The sequence below is a fragment of the Salmo salar genome, chromosome 16, assembly GCF_965601325.2.
Source record: "Salmo salar chromosome 16, fSalSal1, whole genome shotgun sequence".
Lineage (NCBI taxonomy): Eukaryota > Metazoa > Chordata > Actinopteri > Salmoniformes > Salmonidae > Salmo > Salmo salar.
Genome location: NC_138306.1, coordinates 60,184,490 through 60,211,216, shown reverse-complemented (window position 1 = coordinate 60,211,216; position 26,727 = coordinate 60,184,490). Strand labels below are relative to the sequence as shown.

Sequence of the window (26,727 nt, the reverse complement as noted above, 5' to 3'; positions counted from 1 at the left end):
GAGTATGGTTTCCAATCAGAGGCAGGCGTTTCTCGTTGTCTCTGATTGGAAGCCATACTTAGGCAGCCTGTTTTTTTCCTTTGGGTTTGTGGCTGGTTGTTTTCCGTTATAGTCTTGTACCTTAAGGAACTGTCGTTTTGTCATTTGTTAGTATTTTTGTTTAAGTGTTCACTTGAATCAAAATAAAGAAAGAAGATGAGCACTATACCCGCTGCGCTTTGGTCTGTCCCTTTCAACGCCAATCAGCAGTTGCTACATACATTTTGGGATTTATAAATGAACGATATGAACCCATTGATTCTTGAAGAACATAACTTAAAATGTCTCATGAGCTTAGTTCAACTGTCGTACCCTATCAGAACCCAATACATAAGGTTGTTTTACTCTTAGTGTTTGTAAACAATGTGATGGGTGAGGTTAAAGGTCAGCAGCATGTTGTATTATTTAGAGCCCCACCAATGACACCTTATTGAGTGCTCACAACCCCACTTTTATATCAGCACAAAGAATCATATATATTTTTCTATATAATAATCCCAATATTGTCAACATACCAGTCTGAACATTTAAAAAAAAAAAAAAAAAAAAAAGATTTTTTTTCTCGACCATAAATTCCTTATTGCATTTGCTTTAAGCACAATCAAAATTAACATTGATTAAAATGTAATATCTTTTGAATGAGTTATCCACCTTGCAATGTGTAAGAATGGATCCAGATGGGATCTTATACGGCATCCTTCACCCAGTGTTGTAGAGTCCGGTCTCAATACTTGGTCTTTACTCTGTCTCGGACAGTGAGGACTTGTTATTTATTCCCGAGACCAGCCGAGACGAGCCGAGACGAGCCGAGACGAGCCGAGACGAGCCGAGACCAGCCGAGACCAGCCGAGACCAGCCGAGACGAGCCGAGACCAGCCGAGACCAGCCGAGACGAGCCGAGACCAGCCGAGACCAGCCGAGACCACCCGAGACGAGCCAAGACGAGCCGAGACCAGCCGAGACCAGCCGAGACGAGCCGAGACGAGCCGAGACCAGCCGAGACCAGCCGAGACCAGTCGAGACGAGCCGAGCCGAGACCAGCCGAGACCAGCCGAGACCAGCCGAGACCAGCCGAGACGAGCCGAGACCAGCCGAGACCAGCCGAGACCAGCCGAGACCAGCCGAGACCAGCCGAGACGAGCCGAGACCAGCCGAGACGAGCCGAGACCAGCCGAGACCAGCCGAGACGAGCCGAGACGAGCCGAGACCAGCCGAGACCAGCCGAGACCAGCCGAGACCAGCCGAGACGAGCCGAGACGAGCCGAGCCGAGACCAGCCGAGACCAGCCGAGACCAGCCGAGACGAGCCGAGACCAGGCGAGACCAGGCGGGACCAGCCGAGACCAGCCGAGACCAGCCGAGACCAGCCGAGACGAGCCGAGACGAGCCGAGACCAGCCGAGACCAGCCGAGACGAGCCGAGACGAGCCGAGACCAGCCGAGACCAGCCGAGACGAGCCGAGACCTGGCGAGACCAGCCGAGACCAGCCGAGACCAGCCGAGACGAGCCGAGACGAGCCGAGACGAGCCGAGACGAGCCGAGACCAGGCGAGACCAGGCGAGACCAGCCGAGACCAGCCGAGACGAGCCGAGACCAGCCGAGACCAGCCGAGACGAGCCGAGACGAGCCGAGACCAGGCGAGACCAGGCGAGACCAGCCGAGACGAGCCGAGACGAGCCGAGACCAGCCGAGACCAGCCGAGACCAGGCGAGACCAGGCGAGACCAGCCGAGACGAGCCGAGACGAGCCGAGCCGAGACGAGCCGAGACCAGCCGAGACCAGCCGAGACCAGCCGAGTAAAAAAAGACAGCAACCGTTATACCAGCACACTCCTGTAGGAGGGTGCACTTTTTGTAAAACACAAAGGGCCAGTGGTGTAGTGGAGGGTATACGCAGTTATAAACCATATACACACTTCTTTCAGTGGGCATTGAGTATACTCACTTCTTAATCTCCACTGATGCGTATCAAAGTAGTGTAGTGGAGGTATACGACTTAACAATTATGTAGTACAATAGACAAATCATGCACAAAGTAAACAATCGCAAAGCACGTGAAATATATTCAGGCCCACTCAGTCACATTGATGGATCTGTATGGACACAGGCCCACCCACTGGGGAGCCAGGCCCTGACAGGCCCACCCACTGGGGAGCCAGGCCCTGACAGGCCGACCCACTGGAGAGCCAGGCCCTGACAGGCCCACTGGGGAGCCATGCCCTGACAGGCCGACCCACTGGAGAGCCAGGCCCTGACAGGCCCACTGGGGAGCCAGGCCCACTGGGGAGCCAGGCCCACTGGGGAGCCAGGCCCTGACAGGCCCACTGGAGAGCCAGGCCCTGACAGGCCCACCCACTGGGGAGCCAAGCCCACTGGGGAGCCAGGCCCACTGGGGAGCCAGGCCCTGACAGGCCCACCCACTGGGGAGCCAGACCCTGACAGGCCCACCCACTGGGGAGCCAGGCCTTGACAGGCCCACCCACTGGGGAGCCAGACCCTGACAGGCCCACTGGGGAGCCAAGCCCACTGGGGAGCCAGGCCCTGACAGGCCCACTGGGGAGCCAGGCCCACTGGGGAGCCAGGCCCACTGGGGAGCCAGGCCCTGACAGGCCCACTGGAGAGCCAGGCCCTGACAGGCCCACCCACTGGGGAGCCAGGCCCACTGGGGAGCCAGGCCCACTGGGGAGCCAGGCCCTGACAGGCCCACCCACTGGGGAGCCAGACCCTGACAGGCCCACTGGGGAGCCAGGCCCACTGGGGAGCCAGGCCCACTGGGGAGACAGGCCCACTGGGGTGCCAGGCCCTGACAGGCCCACCCACTGGGGAGCCAGGCCCTGACAGTCCCACCCAGTTACATTGATGTGATTTAAGAATTGTTGTGGACTAAGACTATTACATTTTATTTTCTATAAAAAAAGATGTGATTTTGAGAAATTGAAAATCTGAAAAATGTATAGAAAAACAAATGATCTTTTACACAGGGGGGTGCCTTTCCTTCACTGGGCGGGTCGTTTGGGAACTGTTTGGCAAAGTCAAAGTATACCCACTTCTCCAGCCACCACTACACCACTGGATAGGGCCGATAGAAAGACAGCAGTCACACGCAGCACGATGTTACAGGATAAGCAGCAATCCATAAACCCTGACATAATACGCCTGTAGGTCCCAATCATAGAGATACAGCTAGAGATACAGATGTCATTTGGTTAGCTGGCGGCAACTTAAAACGATTTATCCAGTAAGCATATCTCCTCTTGCATTTGCAAATTCAGAACAACTGATGAATTTATAAACACTCAACACCTACTGAATATGACCGGTGTCAGTAAAACATAGATTAAAACAAGTAATAGTTAAGTCAAGAACACTTTAGATAACATGTAAACAGCCTAACCAGGTCTGCTACGACGAGTTAAAATGGTCAAAGTGAACTGTTCTCTCATTTGTGTCTGGATGTAGCTAGCTAGCAAGTTAGCTTGGGTGCTTGGTTGGGACAAGCTTGCGGTGGCAGGCAAGCGGCAGAAGGATGAGGAGGCCACAATTCCCCGTTGTTTATCAGTGCAATTTTGACGGCCAACTTGCTGGAAAAGTTTGAGAGGGTTTATCTAGGTCACCTCGCTCTGGCTAGCATTAGTTGTTGATCTGGCTACCATTAGTTTTGATCTGGCTAGCATTAGTTGTTGATCTGGCTAGCATTAGTTGTTGATCTGGCTAGCATTAGTTGTTGATCTGGCTAGCATTAGTTGTTGATCTGGCTAGCATTAGTTGTTTATCTTGTTGTTGTTGATGTGTATAACTGAAGGAGAGAGAGAGTCTACCTTTTCATGGTTGTTGATGTGTATAACTGAAGGAGAGAGAGAGTCTACCTTTTCATGGTTGTTGATGTGTATAACTGAGAGAGAGAGTCTACCTTTTCATGGTTGTTGATGTGTATAACTGAGGGAGAGAGAGAGTCTACCTTTTCATGGTTATTGATGTGTATAACTGAGGGAGAGAGAGAGAGTCTACCTTTTCATGGTTGTTGATGTGTATAACTGAGAGGGAGAGAGTCTACCTGTTCATGGTTGTTGATGTGTATAACTGAGAGAGAGAGTCTACCTTTTCATGGTTGTTGATGTGTATAACTGAGGGAGAGAGAGAGTCTACCTTTTCATGGTTATTGATGTGTATAACTGAGGGAGAGAGAGAGAGTCTACCTTTTCATGGTTGTTGATGTGTATAACTGAGAGGGAGAGAGTCTACCTTTTCATGGTTATTGATGTGTATAACTGAGGGAGAGAGAGAGTCTACCTTTTCATGGTTGTTGATGTGTATAACTGAGAGAGAGAGTCTACCTTTTCATGGTTATTGATGTGTATAACTGAGAGAGAGAGTCTACCTTTTCATGGTTGTTGATGTGTATAACTGAGGGAGAGAGAGAGTCTACCTTTTCATGGTTATTGATGTGTATAACTGAGGGAGAGAGAGAGAGTCTACCTTTTCATGGTTGTTGATGTGTATAACTGAGGGAGAGAGAGTCTACCTTTTCATGGTTGTTGATGTGTATAACTGAGAGAGAGAGAGTCTACCTTTTCATGGTTGTTGATGTGTTTAACTGAGGGGAGAGAGTCTACCTTTTCATGGTTGTTGATGTGTTTAACTGAGGGGAGAGAGTCTACCTTTTCATGGTTGTTGATGTGTATAACTGAGAGAGAGAGTCTACCTTTTCCTGGTTATTGATTTGTATAACTGAGAGAGTCTGCCTTTTCATGGTTATTGATGTGTATAACTGAGAGAGAGAGTCTACCTTTTCATGGTTATTGATGTGTATAACTGAGAGAGAGAGTCTACCTTTTCATGGTTGTTGATGTGTATAACTGAGAGAGAGAGTCTACCTTTTCATGGTTGTTGATGTGTATAACTGAGAGAGTCTGCCTTTTCATGGTTATTGATGTGTATAACTGAGAGAGAGAGTCTACCTTTTCATGGTTGTTGATGTGTATAACTGAGAGAGTCTGCCTTTTCATGGTTATTGATGTGTATAACTGAGAGAGAGAGTCTGCCTTTTCATGGTTATTGATGTGTATAACTGAGAGAGAGAGTCTACCTTTTCCTGGTTGGACTGTAAAGTTCTCAAGTGTAAGAGGACTCCCAAGGTGTTTACATATTTGTAAAATTCAAAAGGCACTCGCACATCGGAGCGATCTTATTGCAGGTGCATGGCAACAGTTGAAACAGGATGAAGGAAAGAAGGAAACCTGCACACTGCTCTCGATAGTATCACTGATATTTAATAAGCTTTACGTGTCGGCCTCACGGTCTTCGTCAGAGCTTTTTGTGAATTTTCTGAAAACAGCACCTCTCTGTAGACCTAGCCCCACCCACATCAGTTCCACGCATGGAAAGGAGTTGGAGGCAAAGGAAAAATAAATCAGTGCTACCAAACAAAACAATATGCATTTCACAAACACTACACAAGTGTATAAATAAGACGCATTGAATACGTCCATAAAATCACAATGAGGACACAGCAAGTTTGTTATGTATTGTTTGATAAATGCTTAATATATGATAGGAGGAGGACAGCCTATAGGGAGGAGGTCAGGGACCTGGCAGTGTGGTGCCAGGACAACAACCTCTCCCTCAATGTGATCAAAACAAATTAGATGATTGTGGACTACAGGGAAAAAGATGGCCGAACACGCCCCCCATTAACATCGACGGGGCTGTAGTGGAGCAGGTTGAGAGCTTCAAGTTCCTTGGTGTCCACATCCCCAACAAACTATCATGGTCCAAAGGCGCTACAGAGGGTAGTGTGTACAGCCCAGTACATCACTGGGCCAAGCTTTCTGCCATCCAGGACCTCTTTAACAGGCGGTGTCAGAGGAAGGCCCTAAAAATTGTCAAAGACTCCAGCCACCCTAGTCATAGACAATTTTCTCTGCTACCGCACAGCAAGCGGTACCGGAGTGCCAAGTCTAGGTCCAAAAGGCTGCTTCTTCTAACAGCTTCTATCCCCAGGCCATAAGACTGCTGAACAGTTAATCAAATAGTTACCTGGACTATTTGCATTGACCCCCCCCCCCCCCCACTTTTTTTTTACACTGCTGCTACTCGCTGTTTATTATCTATGCAAAGTCACTTTACCCCTACCTACACCTACCATAGTGCCCTCAAAGCTCATTACTAAGTTAAGGATCTTAGGACTAAACACCTCCCTCTGCAACTGGATCCTGGACTTCCTGGACATCCCCCTATTCACATAGACGGGACAGTAGTGGAGAAGGTGGAAAGTCCACCCACACAGACAGCGTGGTGAAGAAGGCGCAACAGCGATGTATTGTTGTCTCTACCTTCTTGCCCTTTGTGCTGTTGCCATGCTGTGGTGTCATGTTGTGCTGTTGCCATGCTGTGGTGTCATGTTGTGCTGTTGCCATGCTGTGGTGTCATGTTGTGCTGTTGCCATGCTGTGGTGTCATGTTGTGCTGTTGCCATGCTGTGGTGTCATGTTGTGCTGTTGCCATGCTGTGGTGTCATGTTGTGCTGTTGCCATGCTGTGGTGTCATGTTGTGCTGCTGCCATGCTGTGGTGTCATGTTGTGCTGTTGCCATGCTGTGGTGTCATGTTGTGCTGTTGCCATGCTGTGGTGTCATGTTGTGCTGTTGCCATGCTGTGGTGTCATGTTGTGCTGCTGCCATGATGTGGTGTCATGTTGTGCTGTTGCCATGCTGTGGTGTCATGTTGTGCTGTTGCCATGCTGTGGTGTCATGTTGTGCTGTTGCCATGCTGTGGTGTCATGTTGTACTGCTGCCATGCTGTGGTGTCATGTTGTGCTGTTGCCATGCTGTGGTGTCATGTTGTGCTGTTGCCATGCTGTGGTGTCATGTTGTGCTGTTGCCATGCTGTGGTGTCATGTTGTGCTGCTGCCATGATGTGGTGTCATGTTGTGCTGTTGCCATGCTGTGTTGTCATGTTGTGCTGTTGCCATGCTGTGTTGTCTCTTGGGTCTCATTTTATGTGGTGTTGTGGTGTCTCTCTTGTCATGTGTGTTTTGTCCTATATTTTTATTACATTTTTTAAATGTTTAATCCCAGACCCCATCCCCGCACAAGTCCTTTTGTATTCTGGTAGGCCGTCATTGTAAATAAGAATTTGTTCTTAACTGAGAATGTGTTCTCAGTTAACTTTCCGAGTTAAATAAAGGTAAAAAAAAAAAACATGTTTTGCAATACGGGCTTTTATTTTGAAGGTTTCCTCATTACTATAGGACAGTGACGTCATCGTTAGCGTTGCATGGAGACAGCTAGCTATCAAAATACAGAAATTAACGGCGGAGAGCTGAAAAAACCCCCAAATTAATTCATTGCAACGTGTTCTGATGCATAAATAATGCACGCAAAGATTTTAATTTCTCTAGTTTAGTATCATAACTTCAAGGGACGTGTCTTTAGATATCCCTTGTTGACGTTTGATTGCTGGAGCTCTTTCCTCGTTGCTAACGCGTAGCTAGCTAGCTCCCATTGAATGAAATTCAACGTTACGGCCAGCTAGTAAGCTGGCTAGCTAATTTGAAAACATTTAGCTGGCACTATCCGACGATACAGCATCAAGTATTCAGCTATCAATACATGCAGTTTCGTCGTTGGTGAATTTACAGCACAGTGAATGTTTTTAGCTTTGCTAACTAGCTAGCTAACGTTAGCCCAAATTGACCACAACAATGTCACAGGCGCACTGGACCAAATTCGAAAAGGAGACCGAGGAAGAGGTGAAGAACCTGGTCAAACAGATCAGTGGGATTCAAGATGAAGAAGACCAGAACTTTCAACTGGCACTGAAATTTACCTGGTCCAATTTCAGGTAAGGATGCCACATTTTTAATGATGATTACACAGCTGTTTTAGGTGATATGGTTAAAAGATTGACCTTTCTGATGGTCATCGTGGGTTTGTCTCTGTCTTGGCAGGTTTCACCGTTTCCTAGATGCCAACAGTCATAAAGTTCAACGCAGTGTGAATGGGTGAGTTGGCAAACAGGTTATATGATTTGTGTATGTAGAATGAACGTTTACCTGTTAATTATGAGCATGATGAAATACCGCTGTTTCAGGATCTATGAGAAACTGATGGTGCATTCAGACCTGAGTAAAGCAGAGAGCTGGGTCAGACTGACAGAAGAGTTCCTCAACTCACCTCTACCGAACACAGATGGAATTAAGGTATGGTTAGACAAGAAACATACTGCACACAGACTGTATAATTACAAGTGGGGGGGGGGGGGGGGCAGGTAGCCTAGCGTTGCGCCAGTAACTGAAAAGTCAGTGTAAGTTGGCCATTTGATTAGTTTAGTTGTTCAGCAGTCTTATGGCCCTGGGTGTAGAAGCTGTTAAGGAGCATTTTGGTCTTAGACTTGGCGCTCCGGTACCGCTTGCCGTACGGTAGTAGAGAGAACAGTCTATGACTTGCGTGACTGGAGTCTTTGACAATTTTTTTTGGGGGCCTTCCTCTGACACCGCCTGGTATAGAGGTCATGGATGTCAAGAAGCTTGGCCCCAGGGATGTACTGGGCCGTACACACTACCCTCTGTAGCGCCTTACGGAGCAGTTGCCATAACCAGGCAGTGATCCAACCAGTCAGGATGCTCTCGATGTTGCAGCTGTAGAACTTTTTGAGGATCTGAGGACCCCATGCCAAATCTTTTCAGTCTCCTGATGGGGGAAAAGGTGTTGTCGTGCCCTCTTCACGACTGTCTTGGCGTGTTTCGACCATGATAGTTTGTGGTGTGAAAATGTCAGTGAAGATACTTGCCGGTTGGTTCGCACAGGCTTTGAGTACACGTCCTGGTAATCCGTCTGGCCCCGCGGCTTTGTGAACGTTGACCTGTTTAATGGTCTTGCTCACATCGGCTACGGAGAGCGTTTATCACACAGTCGTCCTGAACAGCTAGTGCTCTCATGCATGCTTCAGTGTTTCTTGCTTCAAAAGCGAGCATAAAAGGCATTTAGCTCGTCTGGCAGGCTCGCATATAATCAACATAATCCACACAGCCTGTATCATAAAATGAACCTGTTAGTTTGCAGTGCAGTGACCTACCTTATGTCCTCCTGTGTTTTGTTACAGACTGACGTTCATCACAGTCTCCTGGACCTTCTCCTACACCTCTCAGACTCTCCCCTTAACTCCAACTACAGCGAGACACCCAGACTGAAGGAGACTGGTGAGTACATAACCCATTTCATTCCTCCGATAAGTCCTCTTACTCCTGATGTGTTCTCAGTCTGGACTACGTGATCCCTTTGTGTCTGTGTAGAGAAAGAAGACGACTTTGACTGGTTTGGATATTTACAGGAAGGAGAACTAGACACAGGCCCATACCCAGACACCCCAGTGAGTAAAACATGCTTCAACCCTTCTTCTGCTTATTTTCCATTTCAAACATGTTCTGTGATATTTACCCCTTTTCATTATATTATTACCAGAATATACTGTACTGTTTTGAAACCGTGGTGGTCTCCAAACGCCACCCTGTTGACCAGAGCCATCTGTTTGCAACGCCAGGGTTGTGGGTTCGATTCCCACGGGGGGCCAGTACACAAAAAAAGAAATGAAATGTATGCATTCACTACTGTAAGTCGCTCTGGATAAGAGCGTCTGCTAAATGACTAAAATGTGAATGTTATATAATTCACCAATACATTTCTGTCTCTAACAGGAGTCGCTCTACTACTACTACTGAGTGATTAGTGCTTTTTTGAGATCGGTTTCGATTCCATTATTTCAAAAGATTATTGATTGTTATTTTCTTTTCTTTTGTTTAAACATCAAACGCATTATAAAATCATGACATTAAAATGATTTCAGAGCTTTTTAATGGAAAAAGACAAAAATAGTGAAAGAAAATATTCCATTGTCTTTGTCCACATCAATTGAAAAACAGGAAATTCCTATGAAATAATACAATATTTCAGTTGTGTATATTGCTTTTTAAAAAAAAATTATTTGATGACTTTAATATTTTTAATTCCTTCAAGTCATCATCTCATCTATGCTAAGGCAGTAGCAGCCAGCCAGACCATCTAACGTAATGTCTGCTCTCCCCGTGCTGTCTTCAGTCGTCCTATTTAGCTAGCCTGCCTAAGTACGCTTCAGAGCTGTTTGACCAAATCATTTGACTAGTTATTCAAAGTAGATGAGGCATACTTCCACCAACTCTCTATCCCTTGTCCTTGTGTACATTTCTCTCTCATGCAGTCTGTGTGTCTGTTAAACATCTCTACCATAGGAGAGGTCTGTTAAACATCTCTACCATAGGAGAGGTCTGTTAAACATCTCTCTATCTAGGAGAGGTCTGTTAAACATCTCTCTATCTAGGAGAGGTCTGTTAAACATCTCTCTATCTAGGAGAGGTCTGTTAAACATCTCTCTATCTAGGAGAGGTCTGTTAAACATCTCTCTATCTAGGAGAGGTCTGTTAAACATCTCTCTATCTAGGAGAGGTCTGTTAAACATCTCTCTATCTAGGAGAGGTCTGTTAAACATCTCTCTATCTAGGAGAGGTCTGTTAAACATCTCTCTATCTAGGAGAGGTCTGTTAAACATCTCTCTATCTAGGAGAGGTCTGTTAAACATCTCTCTATCTAGGAGAGGTCTGTTAAACATCTCTCTATCTAGGAGAGGTCTGTTAAACATCTCTCTATCTAGGAGAGGTCTGTTAAACATCTCTCTATCTAGGAGAGGTCTGTTAAACATCTCTCTATCTAGGAGAGGTCTGTTAAACATCTCTCTATCTAGGAGAGGTCTGTTAAACATCTCTCTATCTAGGAGAGGTCTGTTAAACATCTCTCTATCTAGGAGAGGTCTGTTAAACATCTCTCTATCTAGGAGAGGTCTGTTAAACATCTCTCTATCTAGGAGAGGTCTGTTAAACATCTCTCTATCTAGGAGAGGTCTGTTAAACATCTCTCTATCTAGGAGAGGTCTGTTAAACATCTCTCTATCTAGGAGAGGTCTGTTAAACATCTCTCTATCTAGGAGAGGTCTGTTAAACATCTCTCTATCTAGGAGAGGTCTGTTAAACATCTCTCTATCTAGGAGAGGTCTGTTAAACATCTCTACCATAGGAGAGGTCTGTTAAACATCTCTCTATCTAGGAGAGGTCTGTTAAACATCTCTCTATCTAGGAGAGGTCTGTTAAACATCTCTCTACCTAGGAGAGGTCTGTTAAACATCTCTACCATAGGAGAGGTCTGTTAAACATCTCTCTACCATAGGAGTGGTCTGTTAAACATCTCTACCATAGGAGTGGTCTGTTAAACATCTCTACCATAGGAGAGGTCTGTTAAACATCTCTCTATCTAGGAGAGGTCTGTTAAACATCTCTACCATAGGAGAGGTCTGTTAAACATCTCTACCATAGGAGAGGTCTGTTAAACATCTCTCTATCTAGGAGAGGTCTGTTAAACATCTCTCTATCTAGGAGAGGTCTGTTAAACATCTCTCTATCTAGGAGAGGTCTGTTAAACATCTCTCCCGTAGGAGAGGTCTGTTAAACATCTCTCCCGTAGGAGAGGTCTGTTAAACATCTCTCTATCTAGGAGAGGTCTGTTAAACATCTCTCTATCTAGGAGAGGTCTGTTAAACATCTCTACCATAGGAGAGGTCTGTTAAACATCTCTCTATCTAGGAGAGGTCTGTTAAACATCTCTCTATCTAGGAGAGGTCTGTTAAACATCTCTCTACCTAGGAGAGGTCTGTTAAACATCTCTACCGTAGGAGAGGTCTGTTAAACATCTCTCTACCGTAGGAGAGGTCTGTTAAACATCTCTACCGTAGGAGAGGTCTGTTAAACATCTCTACCATAGGAGAGGTCTGTTAAACATCTCTCTATCTAGGAGAGGTCTGTTAAACATCTCTCTATCTAGGAGAGGTCTGTTAAACATCTCTCTACCTAGGAGTGGTCTGTTAAACATCTCTCTACCTAGGAGTGGTCTGTTAAACATCTCTCTATCTAGGAGTGGTCTGTTAAACATCTCTCTACCATAGGAGAGGTCTGTTAAACATCTCTCTATCTAGGAGTGGTCTGTTAAACATCTCTCTATCTAGGAGTGGTCTGTTAAACATCTCTCTATCTAGGAGTGGTCTGTTAAACATCTCTCTACCGTAGGAGAGGTCTGTTAAACATCTCTCTACCGTAGGAGAGGTCTGTTAAACATCTCTACCGTAGGAGAGGTCTGTTAAACATCTCTCTACCTAGGAGAGGTCTGTTAAACATCTCTCTACCTAGGAGAGGTCTGTTAAACATCTCTCTACCATAGGAGAGGTCTGTTAAACATCTCTCTACCATAGGAGAGGTCTGTTAAACATCTCTACCTAGGAGAGGTCTGTTAAACATCTCTCTATCTAGGAGAGGTCTGTTAAACATCTCTCTATCTAGGAGAGGTCTGTTAAACATCTCTCTATCTAGGAGAGGTCTGTTAAACATCTCTCTATCTAGGAGAGGTCTGTTAAACATCTCTCTATCTAGGAGAGGTCTGTTAAACATCTCTCTATCTAGGAGAGGTCTGTTAAACATCTCTACCATAGGAGAGGTCTGTTAAACATCTCTCTATCTAGGAGAGGTCTGTTAAACATCTCTCTACCTAGGAGAGGTCTGTTAAACATCTCTACCATAGGAGAGGTCTGTTAAACATCTCTCTACCATAGGAGTGGTCTGTTAAACATCTCTACCATAGGAGTGGTCTGTTAAACATCTCTACCATAGGAGAGGTCTGTTAAACATCTCTCTATCTAGGAGAGGTCTGTTAAACATCTCTCTATCTAGGAGAGGTCTGTTAAACATCTCTCTATCTAGGAGAGGTCTGTTAAACATCTCTCTATCTAGGAGAGGTCTGTTAAACATCTTCTACCATAGGAGAGGTCTGTTAAACATCTCTCTACCTAGGAGTGGTCTGTTAAACATCTCTCTATCTAGGAGAGGTCTGTTAGAGAGATGTTTATCTAGGAGAGGTCTGTTAAACATCTCTCTACCTAGGAGTGGTCTGTTAAACATCTCTCTACCTAGGAGTGGTCTGTTAAACATCTCTCTATCTAGGAGTGGTCTGTTAAACATCTCTCTACCATAGGAGAGGTCTGTTAAACATCTCTCTATCTAGGAGTGGTCTGTTAAACATCTCTCTATCTAGGAGATGGTCTGTTAAACATCTCTCTATCTAGGAGTGGTCTGTTAAACATCTCTCTACCGTAGGAGAGGTCTGTTAAACATCTCTCTACCGTAGGAGAGGTCTGTTAAACATCTCTACCGTAGGAGAGGTCTGTTAAACATCTCTCTATCTAGGAGAGGTCTGTTAAACATCTCTCTATCTAGGAGAGGTCTGTTAAACATCTCTCTATCTAGGAGAGGTCTGTTAAACATCTCTCTATCTAGGAGAGGTCTGTTAAACATCTCTCTATCTAGGAGAGGTCTGTTAAACATCTCTCTATCTAGGAGAGGTCTGTTAAACATCTCTCTATCTAGGAGAGGTCTGTTAAACATCTCTCTACCGTAGGAGAGGTCTGTTAAACATCTCTCTACCGTAGGAGAGGTCTGTTAAACATCTCTCTACCGTAGGAGAGGTCTGTTAAACATCTCTCTATCTAGGAGAGGTCTGTTAAACATCTCTCTACCTAGGAGAGGTCTGTTAAACATCTCTCTACCTAGGAGAGGTCTGTTAAACATCTCTCACCATAGGAGTGGTCTGTTAAACATCTCTCTACCTAGGAGTGGTCTGTTAAACATCTCTCTATCTAGGAGAGGTCTGTTAGAGAGATGTTTATCTAGGAGAGGTCTGTTAAACATCTCTCTATCTAGGAGAGGTCTGTTAAACATCTCTACCATAGGAGAGGTCTGTTAAACATCTCTACCATAGGAGAGGTCTGTTAAACATCTCTACCATAGGAGAGGTCTGTTAAACATCTCTACCATAGGAGAGGTCTGTTAAACATCTCTACCATAGGAGAGGTCTGTTAAACATCTCTACCATAGGAGAGGTCTGTTAAACATCTCTACCATAGGAGAGGTCTGTTAAACATCTCTACCATAGGAGAGGTCTGTTAAACATCTCTCTATCTAGGAGAGGTCTGTTAAACATCTCTCTACCTAGGAGTGGTCTGTTAAACATCTCTCTACCTAGGAGTGGTCTGTTAAACATCTCTCTACCTAGGAGTGGTCTGTTAAACATCTCTCTACCTAGGAGTGGTCTGTTAAACATCTCTCTACCTAGGAGTGGTCTGTTAAACATCTCTCTATCTAGGAGAGGTCTGTTAGAGAGATGTTTATCTAGGAGAGGTCTGTTAAACATCTCTCTATCTAGGAGAGGTCTGTTAAACATCTCTCTATCTAGGAGAGGTCTGTTAAACATCTCTACCATAGGAGAGGTCTGTTAAACATCTCTACCATAGGAGAGGTCTGTTAAACATCTCTACCATAGGAGAGGTCTGTTAAACATCTCTACCATAGGAGAGGTCTGTTAAACATCTCTACCATAGGAGAGGTCTGTTAAACATCTCTACCATAGGAGAGGTCTGTTAAACATCTCTACCGTAGGAGAGGTCTGTTAAACATCTCTACCGTAGGAGAGGTCTGTTAAACATCTCTACCGTAGGAGAGGTCTGTTAAACATCTCTACCATAGGAGAGGTCTGTTAAACATCTCTACCATAGGAGAGGTCTGTTAAACATCTCTCTATCTAGGAGAGGTCTGTTAAACATCTCTCTACCATAGGAGAGGTCTGTTAAACATCTCTCTACCATAGGAGAGGTCTGTTAAACATCTCTCTACCATAGGAGAGGTCTGTTAAACATCTCTCTACCATAGGAGAGGTCTGTTAAACAGCTCTCTACCATAGGAGAGGTCTGTTAAACATCTCTACCATAGGAGAGGTCTGTTAAACATCTCTCTATCTAGGAGAGGTCTGTTAAACATCTCTCTATCTAGGAGAGGTCTGTTAAACATCTCTCTATCTAGGAGAGGTCTGTTAAACATCTCTCTATCTAGGAGAGGTCTGTTAAACGTCTCTCTATCTAGGAGAGGTCTGTTAAACATCTCTACCATAGGAGAGGTCTGTTAAACATCTCTCTATCTAGGAGAGGTCTGTTAAACATCTCTCTATCTAGGAGAGGTCTGTTAAACATCTCTCTATCTAGGAGAGGTCTGTTAAACATCTCTCTATCTAGGAGAGGTCTGTTAAACATCTCTACCATAGGAGAGGTCTGTTAAACATCTCTCTACCATAGGAGTGGTCTGCTAAACATCTCTCACCATAGGAGTGGTCTGTTAAACATCTCTCTATCTAGGAGAGGTCTGTTAAACATCTCTCTATCTAGGAGAGGTCTGTTAAACATCTCTCTATCTAGGAGAGGTCTGTTAAACATCTCTACCATAGGAGAGGTCTGTTAAACATCTCTCTATCTAGGAGAGGTCTGTTAAACATCTCTCTATCTAGGAGAGGTCTGTTAAACATCTCTCTACCTAGGAGAGGTCTGTTAAACATCTCTACCATAGGAGAGGTCTGTTAAACATCTCTCTACCATAGGAGTGGTCTGTTAAACATCTCTACCATAGGAGTGGTCTGTTAAACATCTCTACCATAGGAGAGGTCTGTTAAACATCTCTCTATCTAGGAGAGGTCTGTTAAACATCTCTCTATCTAGGAGAGGTCTGTTAAACATCTCTCTACCTAGGAGTGGTCTGTTAAACATCTCTCTACCTAGGAGTGGTCTGTTAAACATCTCTCTATCTAGGAGTGGTCTGTTAAACATCTCTCTACCATAGGAGAGGTCTGTTAAACATCTCTCTATCTAGGAGTGGTCTGTTAAACATCTCTCTATCTAGGAGTGGTCTGTTAAACATCTCTCTATCTAGGAGTGGTCTGTTAAACATCTCTCTACCGTAGGAGAGGTCTGTTAAACATCTCTCTACCGTAGGAGAGGTCTGTTAAACATCTCTACCATAGGAGAGGTCTGTTAAACATCTCTCTACCATAGGAGAGGTCTGTTAAACATCTCTCTACCATAGGAGAGGTCTGTTAAACATCTCTCTACCATAGGAGAGGTCTGTTAAACATCTCTCTACCATAGGAGAGGTCTGTTAAACATCTCTACCATAGGAGAGGTCTGTTAAACATCTCTCTATCTAGGAGAGGTCTGTTAAACATCTCTCTATCTAGGAGAGGTCTGTTAAACATCTCTCTATCTAGGAGAGGTCTGTTAAACATCTCTCTATCTAGGAGAGGTCTGTTAAACATCTCTCTATCTAGGAGAGGTCTGTTAAACATCTCTCTATCTAGGAGAGGTCTGTTAAACATCTCTCTATCTAGGAGAGGTCTGTTAAACATCTCTCTATCTAGGAGAGGTCTGTTAAACATCTCTCTATCTAGGAGAGGTCTGTTAAACATCTCTACCATAGGAGAGGTCTGTTAAACATCTCTCTATCTAGGAGAGGTCTGTTAAACATCTCTCTATCTAGGAGAGGTCTGTTAAACATCTCTCTATCTAGGAGAGGTCTGTTAAACATCTCTACCATAGGAGAGGTCTGTTAAACATCTCTCTACCTAGGAGTGGTCTGTTAAACATCTCTCTATCTAGGAGAGGTCTGTTAGAGAGATGTTTATCTAGGAGAGGTCTGTTAAACATCTCTCTATCTAGGAGAGGTCTGTTAAACATCTCTCTATCTAGGAGAGGTCTGTTAAACACTCTCTACCTAGGAGAGGTCTGTTAAACATCTCTCTATCTAGGAGAGGTCTGTTAAACATCTCTCTATCTAGGAGAGGTCTGTTAAACATCTCTCTACCTAGGAGAGGTCTGTTAAACATCTCTACCATAGGAGAGGTCTGTTAAACATCTCTCTACCATAGGAGTGGTCTGTTAAACATCTCTACCATAGGAGTGGTCTGTTAAACATCTCTACCATAGGAGAGGTCTGTTAAACATCTCTCTATCTAGGAGAGGTCTGTTAAACATCTCTCTACCATAGGAGAGGTCTGTTAAACATCTCTCTACCATAGGAGAGGTCTGTTAAACATCTCTCTACCATAGGAGAGGTCTGTTAAACATCTCTACCATAGGAGAGGTCTGTTAAACATCTCTCTATCTAGGAGAGGTCTGTTAAACATCTCTCTATCTAGGAGAGGTCTGTTAAACATCTCTCTATCTAGGAGAGGTCTGTTAAACATCTCTCTATCTAGGAGAGGTCTGTTAAACATCTCTCTATCTAGGAGAGGTCTGTTAAACATCTCTACCATAGGAGAGGTCTGTTAAACATCTCTCTATCTAGGAGAGGTCTGTTAAACATCTCTCTACCTAGGAGAGGTCTGTTAAACATCTCTACCATAGGAGAGGTCTGTTAAACATCTCTCTACCATAGGAGAGGTCTGTTAAACATCTCTCTACCATAGGAGTGGTCTGTTAAACATCTCTACCATAGGAGAGGTCTGTTAAACATCTCTCTATCTAGGAGAGGTCTGTTAAACATCTCTCTATCTAGGAGAGGTCTGTTAAACATCTCTCTATCTAGGAGAGGTCTGTTAAACATCTCTCTACCATAGGAGAGGTCTGTTAAACATCTCTCTACCTAGGAGTGGTCTGTTAAACATCTCTCTATCTAGGAGAGGTCTGTTAGAGAGATGTTTATCTAGGAGAGGTCTGTTAAACATCTCTCTACCTAGGAGTGGTCTGTTAAACATCTCTCTACCTAGGAGTGGTCTGTTAAACATCTCTCTATCTAGGAGTGGTCTGTTAAACATCTCTCTACCATAGGAGAGGTCTGTTAAACATCTCTCTATCTAGGAGTGGTCTGTTAAACATCTCTCTATCTAGGAAATGGTCTGTTAAACATCTCTCTATCTAGGAGTGGTCTGTTAAACATCTCTCTACCGTAGGAGAGGTCTGTTAAACATCTCTCTACCGTAGGAGAGGTCTGTTAAACATCTCTACCGTAGGAGAGGTCTGTTAAACATCTCTCTATCTAGGAGAGGTCTGTTAAACATCTCTCTATCTAGGGGAGGTCTGTTAAACATCTCTCTATCTAGGAGAGGTCTGTTAAACATCTCTCTATCTAGGAGAGGTCTGTTAAACATCTCTCTATCTAGGAGAGGTCTGTTAAACATCTCTCTATCTAGGAGAGGTCTGTTAAACATCTCTCTACCATAGGAGAGGTCTGTTAAACATCTCTCTACCATAGGAGAGGTCTGTTAAACATCTCTCTACCATAGGAGAGGTCTGTTAAACATCTCTCTATCTAGGAGAGGTCTGTTAAACATCTCTCTATCTAGGAGAGGTCTGTTAAACATCTCTACCATAGGAGAGGTCTGTTAAACATCTCTACCATAGGAGAGGTCTGTTAAACATCTCTACCATAGGAGAGGTCTGTTAAACATCTCTACCATAGGAGAGGTCTGTTAAACATCTCTACCATAGGAGAGGTCTGTTAAACATCTCTACCATAGGAGAGGTCTGTTAAACATCTCTACCATAGGAGAGGTCTGTTAAACATCTCTACCATAGGAGAGGTCTGTTAAACATCTCTCTATCTAGGAGAGGTCTGTTAAACATCTCTCTACCTAGGAGTGGTCTGTTAAACATCTCTCTACCTAGGAGTGGTCTGTTAAACATCTCTCTACCTAGGAGTGGTCTGTTAAACATCTCTCTACCTAGGAGTGGTCTGTTAAACATCTCTCTACCTAGGAGTGGTCTGTTAAACATCTCTCTATCTAGGAGAGGTCTGTTAGAGAGATGTTTATCTAGGAGAGGTCTGTTAAACATCTCTCTATCTAGGAGAGGTCTGTTAAACATCTCTACCATAGGAGAGGTCTGTTAAACATCTCTACCATAGGAGAGGTCTGTTAAACATCTCTACCATAGGAGAGGTCTGTTAAACATCTCTACCATAGGAGAGGTCTGTTAAACATCTCTACCATAGGAGAGGTCTGTTAAACATCTCTACCATAGGAGAGGTCTGTTAAACATCTCTACCATAGGAGAGGTCTGTTAAACATCTCTACCATAGGAGAGGTCTGTTAAACATCTCTCTATCTAGGAGAGGTCTGTTAAACATCTTTCTACCATAGGAGAGGTCTGTTAAACATCTCTCTACCATAGGAGAGGTCTGTTAAACATCTCTCTACCATAGGAGAGGTCTGTTAAACATCTCTCTACCATAGGAGAGGTCTGTTAAACAGCTCTCTACCATAGGAGAGGTCTGTTAAACATCTCTACCATAGGAGAGGTCTGTTAAACATCTCTCTATCTAGGAGAGGTCTGTTAAACATCTCTCTATCTAGGAGAGGTCTGTTAAACATCTCTCTATCTAGGAGAGGTCTGTTAAACGTCTCTCTATCTAGGAGAGGTCTGTTAAACATCTCTACCATAGGAGAGGTCTGTTAAACATCTCTCTATCTAGGAGAGGTCTGTTAAACATCTCTCTATCTAGGAGAGGTCTGTTAAACATCTCTCTATCTAGGAGAGGTCTGTTAAACATCTCTACCATAGGAGAGGTCTGTTAAACATCTCTCTACCATAGGAGTGGTCTGTTAAACATCTCTACCATAGGAGTGGTCTGTTAAACATCTCTACCATAGGAGAGGTCTGTTAAACATCTCTCTATCTAGGAGAGGTCTGTTAAACATCTCTCTATCTAGGAGAGGTCTGTTAAACATCTCTCTATCTAGGAGAGGTCTGTTAAACATCTCTACCATAGGAGAGGTCTGTTAAACATCTCTCTACCTAGGAGTGGTCTGTTAAACATCTCTCTATCTAGGAGAGATCTGTTAGAGAGATGTTTATCTAGGAGAGGTCTGTTAAACATCTCTCTATCTAGGAGAGGTCTGTTAAACATCTCTCTCCCATAGGAGAGGTCTGTTAAACATCTCTCTATCTCGGAGAGGTCTGTTAAACATCTCTCTATCTAGGAGAGGTCTGTTAAACATCTCTCTACCATAGGAGAGGTCTGTTAAACATCTCTCTCCCATAGGAGAGGTCTGTTAAACATCTCTCTCCCATAGGAGAGGTCTGTTAAACATCTCTCTACCATAGGAGAGGTCTGTTAAACATCTCTCTACCATAAGAGAGGTCTGTTAAACATCTCTACCATAGGAGAGGTCTGTTAAACATCTCTCTATCTAGGAGAGGTCTGTTAAACATCTCTCTATCTAGGAGAGGTCTGTTAAACATCTCTCTATCTAGGAGAGGTCTGTTAAACATCTCTCTATCTAGGAGAGGTCTGTTAAACATCTCTCTATCTAGGAGAGGTCTGTTAAACATCTCTACCATAGGAGAGGTCTGTTAAACATCTCTACCATAGGAGAGGTCTGTTAAACATCTCTACCATAGGAGAGGTCTGTTAAACATCTCTACCATAGGAGAGGTCTGTTAAACATCTCTCTATCTAGGAGAGGTCTGTTAAACATCTCTCTACCTAGGAGAGGTCTGTTAAACATCTCTACCATAGGAGAGGTCTGTTAAACATCTCTCTACCTTAGGAGTGGTCTGTTAAACATCTCTACCATAGGAGTGGTCTGTTAAACATCTCTACCATAGGAGAGGTCTGTTAAACATCTCTCTATCTAGGAGAGGTCTGTTAAACATCTCTCTATCTAGGAGAGGTCTGTTAAACATCTCTCTATCTAGGAGAGGTCTGTTAAACATCTCTCTACCTAGGAGTGGTCTGTTAAACATCTCTCTATCTAGGAGAGGTCTGTTAGATAGATGTTTATCTAGGAGAGGTCTGTTAAACATCTCTCTACCTAGGAGGGGTCTGTTAAACATCTCTCTACCATAGGAGAGGTCTGTTAAACATCTCTCTCCCATAGGAGAGGTCTGTTAAACATCTCTCTATCTAGGAGAGGTCTGTTAAACATCTCTACCATAGGAGAGGTCTGTTAAACATCTCTACCATAGGAGAGGTCTGTTAAACATCTCTACCATAGGAGAGGTCTGTTAAACATCTCTACCATAGGAGAGGTCTGTTAAACATCTCTACCATAGGAGAGGTCTGTTAAACATCTCTACCATAGGAGAGGTCTGTTAAACATCTCTACCATAGGAGAGGTCTGTTAAACATCTCTCTATCTAGGAGAGGTCTGTTAAACTTCTCTCTATCTAGGAGTGGTCTGTTAAACTTCTCTCTATCTAGGAGTGGTCTGTTAAACATCTCTACCATAGGAGAGGTCTGTTAAACATCTCTCTATCTAGGAGAGGTCTGTTAAACATCTCTCTATCTAGGAGAGGTCTGTTAAACATCTCTCTATCTAGGAGAGGTCTGTTAAACATCTCTCTATCTAGGAGAGGTCTGTTAAACATCTCTCTACCATAGGAGAGGTCTGTTAAACATCTCTCTCCCATAGGAGAGGTCTGTTAAACATCTCTCTACCATAGGAGAGGTCTGTTAAACATCTCTCTACCATAGAGGTCTGTTAAACATCTCTCTACCATAGAGGTCTGTTAAACATCTCTCTACCATAGGAGAGGTCTGTTAAACATCTCTCTACCATAAGAGAGGTCTGTTAAACATCTCTACCATAGGAGAGGTCTGTTAAACATCTCTCTACCATAGGAGAGGTCTGTTAAACATCTCTCTACCATAGGAGAGGTCTGTTAAACATCTCTCTATCTAGGAGAGGTCTGTTAAACATCTCTCTATCTAGGAGAGGTCTGTTAAACATCTCTCTATCTAGGAGAGGTCTGTTAAACATCTCTACCATAGGAGAGGTCTGTTAAACATCTCTCTATCTAGGAGAGGTCTGTTAAACATCTCTCTATCTAGGAGAGGTCTGTTAAACATCTCTCTACCTAGGAGAGGTCTGTTAAACATCTCTACCATAGGAGAGGTCTGTTAAACATCTCTCTACCATAGGAGTGGTCTGTTAAACATCTCTACCATAGGAGTGGTCTGTTAAACATCTCTACCATAGGAGAGGTCTGTTAAACATCTCTCTATCTAGGAGAGGTCTGTTAAACATCTCTCTATCTAGGAGAGGTCTGTTAAACATCTCTCTACCTAGGAGTGGTCTGTTAAACATCTCTCTACCTAGGAGTGGTCTGTTAAACATCTCTCTACCTAGGAGTGGTCTGTTAAACATCTCTCTATCTAGGAGTGGTCTGTTAAACATCTCTCTACCATAGGAGAGGTCTGTTAAACATCTCTCTATCTAGGAGTGGTCTGTTAAACATCTCTCTATCTAGGAGTGGTCTGTTAAACATCTCTCTACCGTAGGAGAGGTCTGTTAAACATCTCTCTACCGTAGGAGAGGTCTGTTAAACATCTCTACCATAGGAGAGGTCTGTTAAACATCTCTCTACCATAGGAGAGGTCTGTTAAACATCTCTCTACCATAGGAGAGGTCTGTTAAACATCTCTCTACCATAGGAGAGGTCTGTTAAACATCTCTCTACCATAAGAGAGGTCTGTTAAACATCTCTACCATAGGAGAGGTCTGTTAAACATCTCTCTATCTAGGAGAGGTCTGTTAAACATCTCTCTATCTAGGAGAGGTCTGTTAAACATCTCTCTATCTAGGAGAGGTCTGTTAAACATCTCTCTATCTAGGAGAGGTCTGTTAAACATCTCTCTATCTAGGAGAGGTCTGTTAAACATCTCTACCATAGGAGAGGTCTGTTAAACATCTCTCTATCTAGGAGAGGTCTGTTAAACATCTCTCTACCTAGGAGAGGTCTGTTAAACATCTCTACCATAGGAGAGGTCTGTTAAACATCTCTCTACCATAGGAGTGGTCTGTTAAACATCTCTACCATAGGAGTGGTCTGTTAAACATCTCTACCATAGGAGAGGTCTGTTAAACATCTCTCTATCTAGGAGAGGTCTGTTAGAGAGATGTTTATCTAGGAGAGGTCTGTTAAACATCTCTCTACCTAGGAGTGGTCTGTTAAACATCTCTCTACCTAGGAGTGGTCTGTTAAACATCTCTCTATCTAGGAGTGGTCTGTTAAACATCTCTCTACCATAGGAGAGGTCTGTTAAACATCTCTCTATCTAGGAGTGGTCTGTTAAACATCTCTCTATCTAGGAGATGGTCTGTTAAACATCTCTCTATCTAGGAGTGGTCTGTTAAACATCTCTCTACCGTAGGAGAGGTCTGTTAAACATCTCTCTACCGTAGGAGAGGTCTGTTAAACATCTCTACCGTAGGAGAGGTCTGTTAAACATCTCTCTATCTAGGAGAGGTCTGTTAAACATCTCTCTATCTAGGAGAGGTCTGTTAAACATCTCTCTATCTAGGGGAGGTCTGTTAAACATCTCTCTATCTAGGAGAGGTCTGTTAAACATCTCTCTATCTAGGAGAGGTCTGTTAAACATCTCTCTATCTAGGAGAGGTCTGTTAAACATCTCTCTATCTAGGAGAGGTCTGTTAAACATCTCTCTACCATAGGAGAGGTCTGTTAAACATCTCTCTACCATAGGAGAGGTCTGTTAAACATCTCTCTACCATAGGAGAGGTCTGTTAAACATCTCTCTATCTAGGAGAGGTCTGTTAAACATCTCTCTATCTAGGAGAGGTCTGTTAAACATCTCTATCTAGGAGAGGTCTGTTAAACATCTCTCTACCTAGGAGAGGTCTGTTAAACATCTCTCTACCTAGGAGAGGTCTGTTAAACATCTCTCTACCTAGGAGAGGTCTGTTAAACATCTCTACCATAGGAGTGGTCTGTTAAACATCTCTCTACCTAGGAGTGGTCTGTTAAACATCTCTCTATCTAGGAGAGGTCTGTTAGAGAGATGTTTATCTAGGAGAGGTCTGTTAAACATCTCTCTATCTAGGAGAGGTCTGTTAAACATCTCTACCATAGGAGAGGTCTGTTAAACATCTCTACCATAGGAGAGGTCTGTTAAACATCTCTACCATAGGAGAGGTCTGTTAAACATCTCTACCATAGGAGAGGTCTGTTAAACATCTCTACCATAGGAGAGGTCTGTTAAACATCTCTACCATAGGAGAGGTCTGTTAAACATCTCTACCATAGGAGAGGTCTGTTAAACATCTCTACCATAGGAGAGGTCTGTTAAACATCTCTCTATCTAGGAGAGGTCTGTTAAACATCTCTCTATCTAGGAGTGGTCTGTTAAACATCTCTCTACCTAGGAGTGGTCTGTTAAACATCTCTCTACCTAGGAGTGGTCTGTTAAACATCTCTCTACCTAGGAGTGGTCTGTTAAACATCTCTCTACCTAGGAGTGGTCTGTTAAACATCTCTCTATCTAGGAGAGGTCTGTTAGAGAGATGTTTATCTAGGAGAGGTCTGTTAAACATCTCTCTATCTTGGAGAGGTCTGTTAAACATCTCTCTATCTAGGAGAGGTCTGTTAAACATCTCTACCATAGGAGAGGTCTGTTAAACATCTCTACCATAGGAGAGGTCTGTTAAACATCTCTACCATAGGAGAGGTCTGTTAAACATCTCTACCATAGGAGAGGTCTGTTAAACATCTCTACCATAGGAGAGGTCTGTTAAACATCTCTACCATAGGAGAGGTCTGTTAAACATCTCTACCATAGGAGAGGTCTGTTAAACATCTCTACCATAGGAGAGGTCTGTTAAACATCTCTCTATCTAGGAGAGGTCTGTTAAACATCTCTCTATCTAGGAGTGGTCTGTTAAACATCTCTCTACCTAGGAGTGGTCTGTTAAACATCTCTCTACCTAGGAGTGGTCTGTTAAACATCTCTCTACCTAGGAGTGGTCTGTTAAACATCTCTCTACCTAGGAGTGGTCTGTTAAACATCTCTCTACCTAGGAGTGGTCTGTTAAACATCTCTCTATCTAGGAGCGGTCTGTTAAACATCTCTCTATCTAGGAGTGGTCTGTTAAACATCTCTCTACCATAGGAGTGGTCTGTTAAACATCTCTCTATCTAGGAGTGGTCTGTTAAACATCTCTCTATCTAGGAGTGGTCTGTTAAACATCTCTCTATCTAGGAGTGGTCTGTTAAACATCTCTCTATCTAGGAGAGGTCTGTTAAACATCTCTCTATCTAGGAGTGGTCTGAGGAGGAGAGCGAGGACGAGGACAGTCAGCAGCCGCTCAGCAGAGAGGATTCTGGGATACAGGTGGACCGTACCCCTCAGGAGGACCAGGAGAAGACTGTCCCTGTTACCTGGGCAGGTACAGATCATATCCTCTCAATACCTGAAGTCCAAATGGCACCCGATTCCCTGTATCGTGCACCTATAAGGCTCTGGTCAAAAGTAGTGCACTATGTAGGGAATTAGGGTGTCATTGGGGACGCAAAATACGACGTCAAATATTTCACACAAATCCTCAAAGACATTTCATTTCATGATGCAAAATATCATGTTTGGTTACAGTGGGTTTATTGTGGTTACAGTGGGTTTATTGTGGTTACAGTGGGTTTATTGTGATTACAGTGGGTTTATTGTGATTACAGTGGGTTTATTGTGGTTACAGTGGGTTTATTGTGTTGTGGGTTTATTGTGATTACAGTGGGTTTATTGTGATTACAGTGGGTTTATTGTGTTGTGGGTTTATTGTGATTACAGTGGGTTTATTGTGATTACAGTGGGTTTATTGTGGTTACAGTGGGTTTATTGTGGTTACAGTGGGTTTATTGTGGTTACAGTGGGTTTATTGTGATTACAGTGGGTTTATTGTGGTTACAGTGGGTTTATTGTGGTTACAGTGGGTTTATTGTGATTACAGTGGGTTTATTGTGATTACAGTGGGTTTATTGTGATTACAGTGGGTTTATTGTGATTACAGTGGGTTTATTGTGATTACAGTGGGTCTATTGTGATTACAGTGGGTTTATTGTGATTACAGTGGGTCTATTGTGATTACAGTGGGTCTATTGTGGTTACAGTGGGTTTATTGTGGTTACAGTGGGTTTATTGTGGTTACAGTGGGTTTATTGTGGTTACAGTGGGTTTATTGTGATTACAGTGGGTTTATTGTGATTACAGTGGGTTTATTGTGATTACAGTGGGTTTATTGTGATTACAGTGGGTTTATTGTGATTACAGTGGGTTTATTGTGGTTACAGTGGGTTTATTGTGGTTACAGTGGGTTTATTGTGTTCGTGGGTTTATTGTGGTTACAGTGGGTTTATTGTGATTACAGTGGCTTTATTGTGGTTACAGTGGGTTTATTGTGGTTACAGTGGGTTTATTGTGGTTACAGTGGGTTTATTGTGGTTACAGTGGGTTTATTGTGATTACAGTGGGTTTATTGTGGTTACAGTGGGTCTATTGTGATTACAGTGGGTTTATTGTGGTTACAGTGAGTTTATTGTGGTTACAGTGGGTTTATTGTGGTTACAGTGGGTTTATTGTGGTTACAGTGGGTTTATTGTGATTACAGTGGGTTTATTGTGATTACAGTGGGTTTATTGTGATTACAGTGGGTTTATTGTGATTACAGTGGGTTTATTGTGATTACAGTGGGTTTATTGTGATTACAGTGGGTTTATTGTGGTTACAGTGGGTTTATTGTGGTTACAGTGGGTTTATTGTGTTGTGGGTTTATTGTGATTACAGTGGCTTTATTGTGGTTACAGTGGGTTTATTGTGGTTACAGTGGGTTTATTGTGGTTACAGTGGGTTTATTGTGGTTACAGTGGGTTTATTGTGGTTACAGTGGGTTTATTGTGATTACAGTGGGTTTATTGTGGTTACAGTGGGTTTATTGTGATTACAGTGGGTTTATTGTGGT

The 26,727-nt window shown here is 43.5% G+C and overlaps 1 protein-coding gene across 1 annotated transcript in view; it reads left to right on the top strand.

Annotated features, from left to right (window-relative positions):
- The first annotated feature begins 7,291 nt into the window (after nucleotides 1–7,291).
- Nucleotides 7,292–26,727, top strand: part of tubgcp5 (tubulin gamma complex component 5) — a 61,420-nt gene continuing 41,984 nt past the window's right edge. The window contains exons 1-6 of the mRNA XM_045697507.2: nucleotides 7,292–7,876; nucleotides 7,983–8,036; nucleotides 8,126–8,234; nucleotides 9,137–9,233; nucleotides 9,327–9,403; nucleotides 25,038–25,164. Coding sequence (XP_045553463.1) covers nucleotides 7,737–7,876; nucleotides 7,983–8,036; nucleotides 8,126–8,234; nucleotides 9,137–9,233; nucleotides 9,327–9,403; nucleotides 25,038–25,164 — 604 coding nt within the window. The 5' untranslated portion in view covers nucleotides 7,292–7,736. The remainder of the gene's footprint in view (nucleotides 7,877–7,982; nucleotides 8,037–8,125; nucleotides 8,235–9,136; nucleotides 9,234–9,326; nucleotides 9,404–25,037; nucleotides 25,165–26,727) is intronic.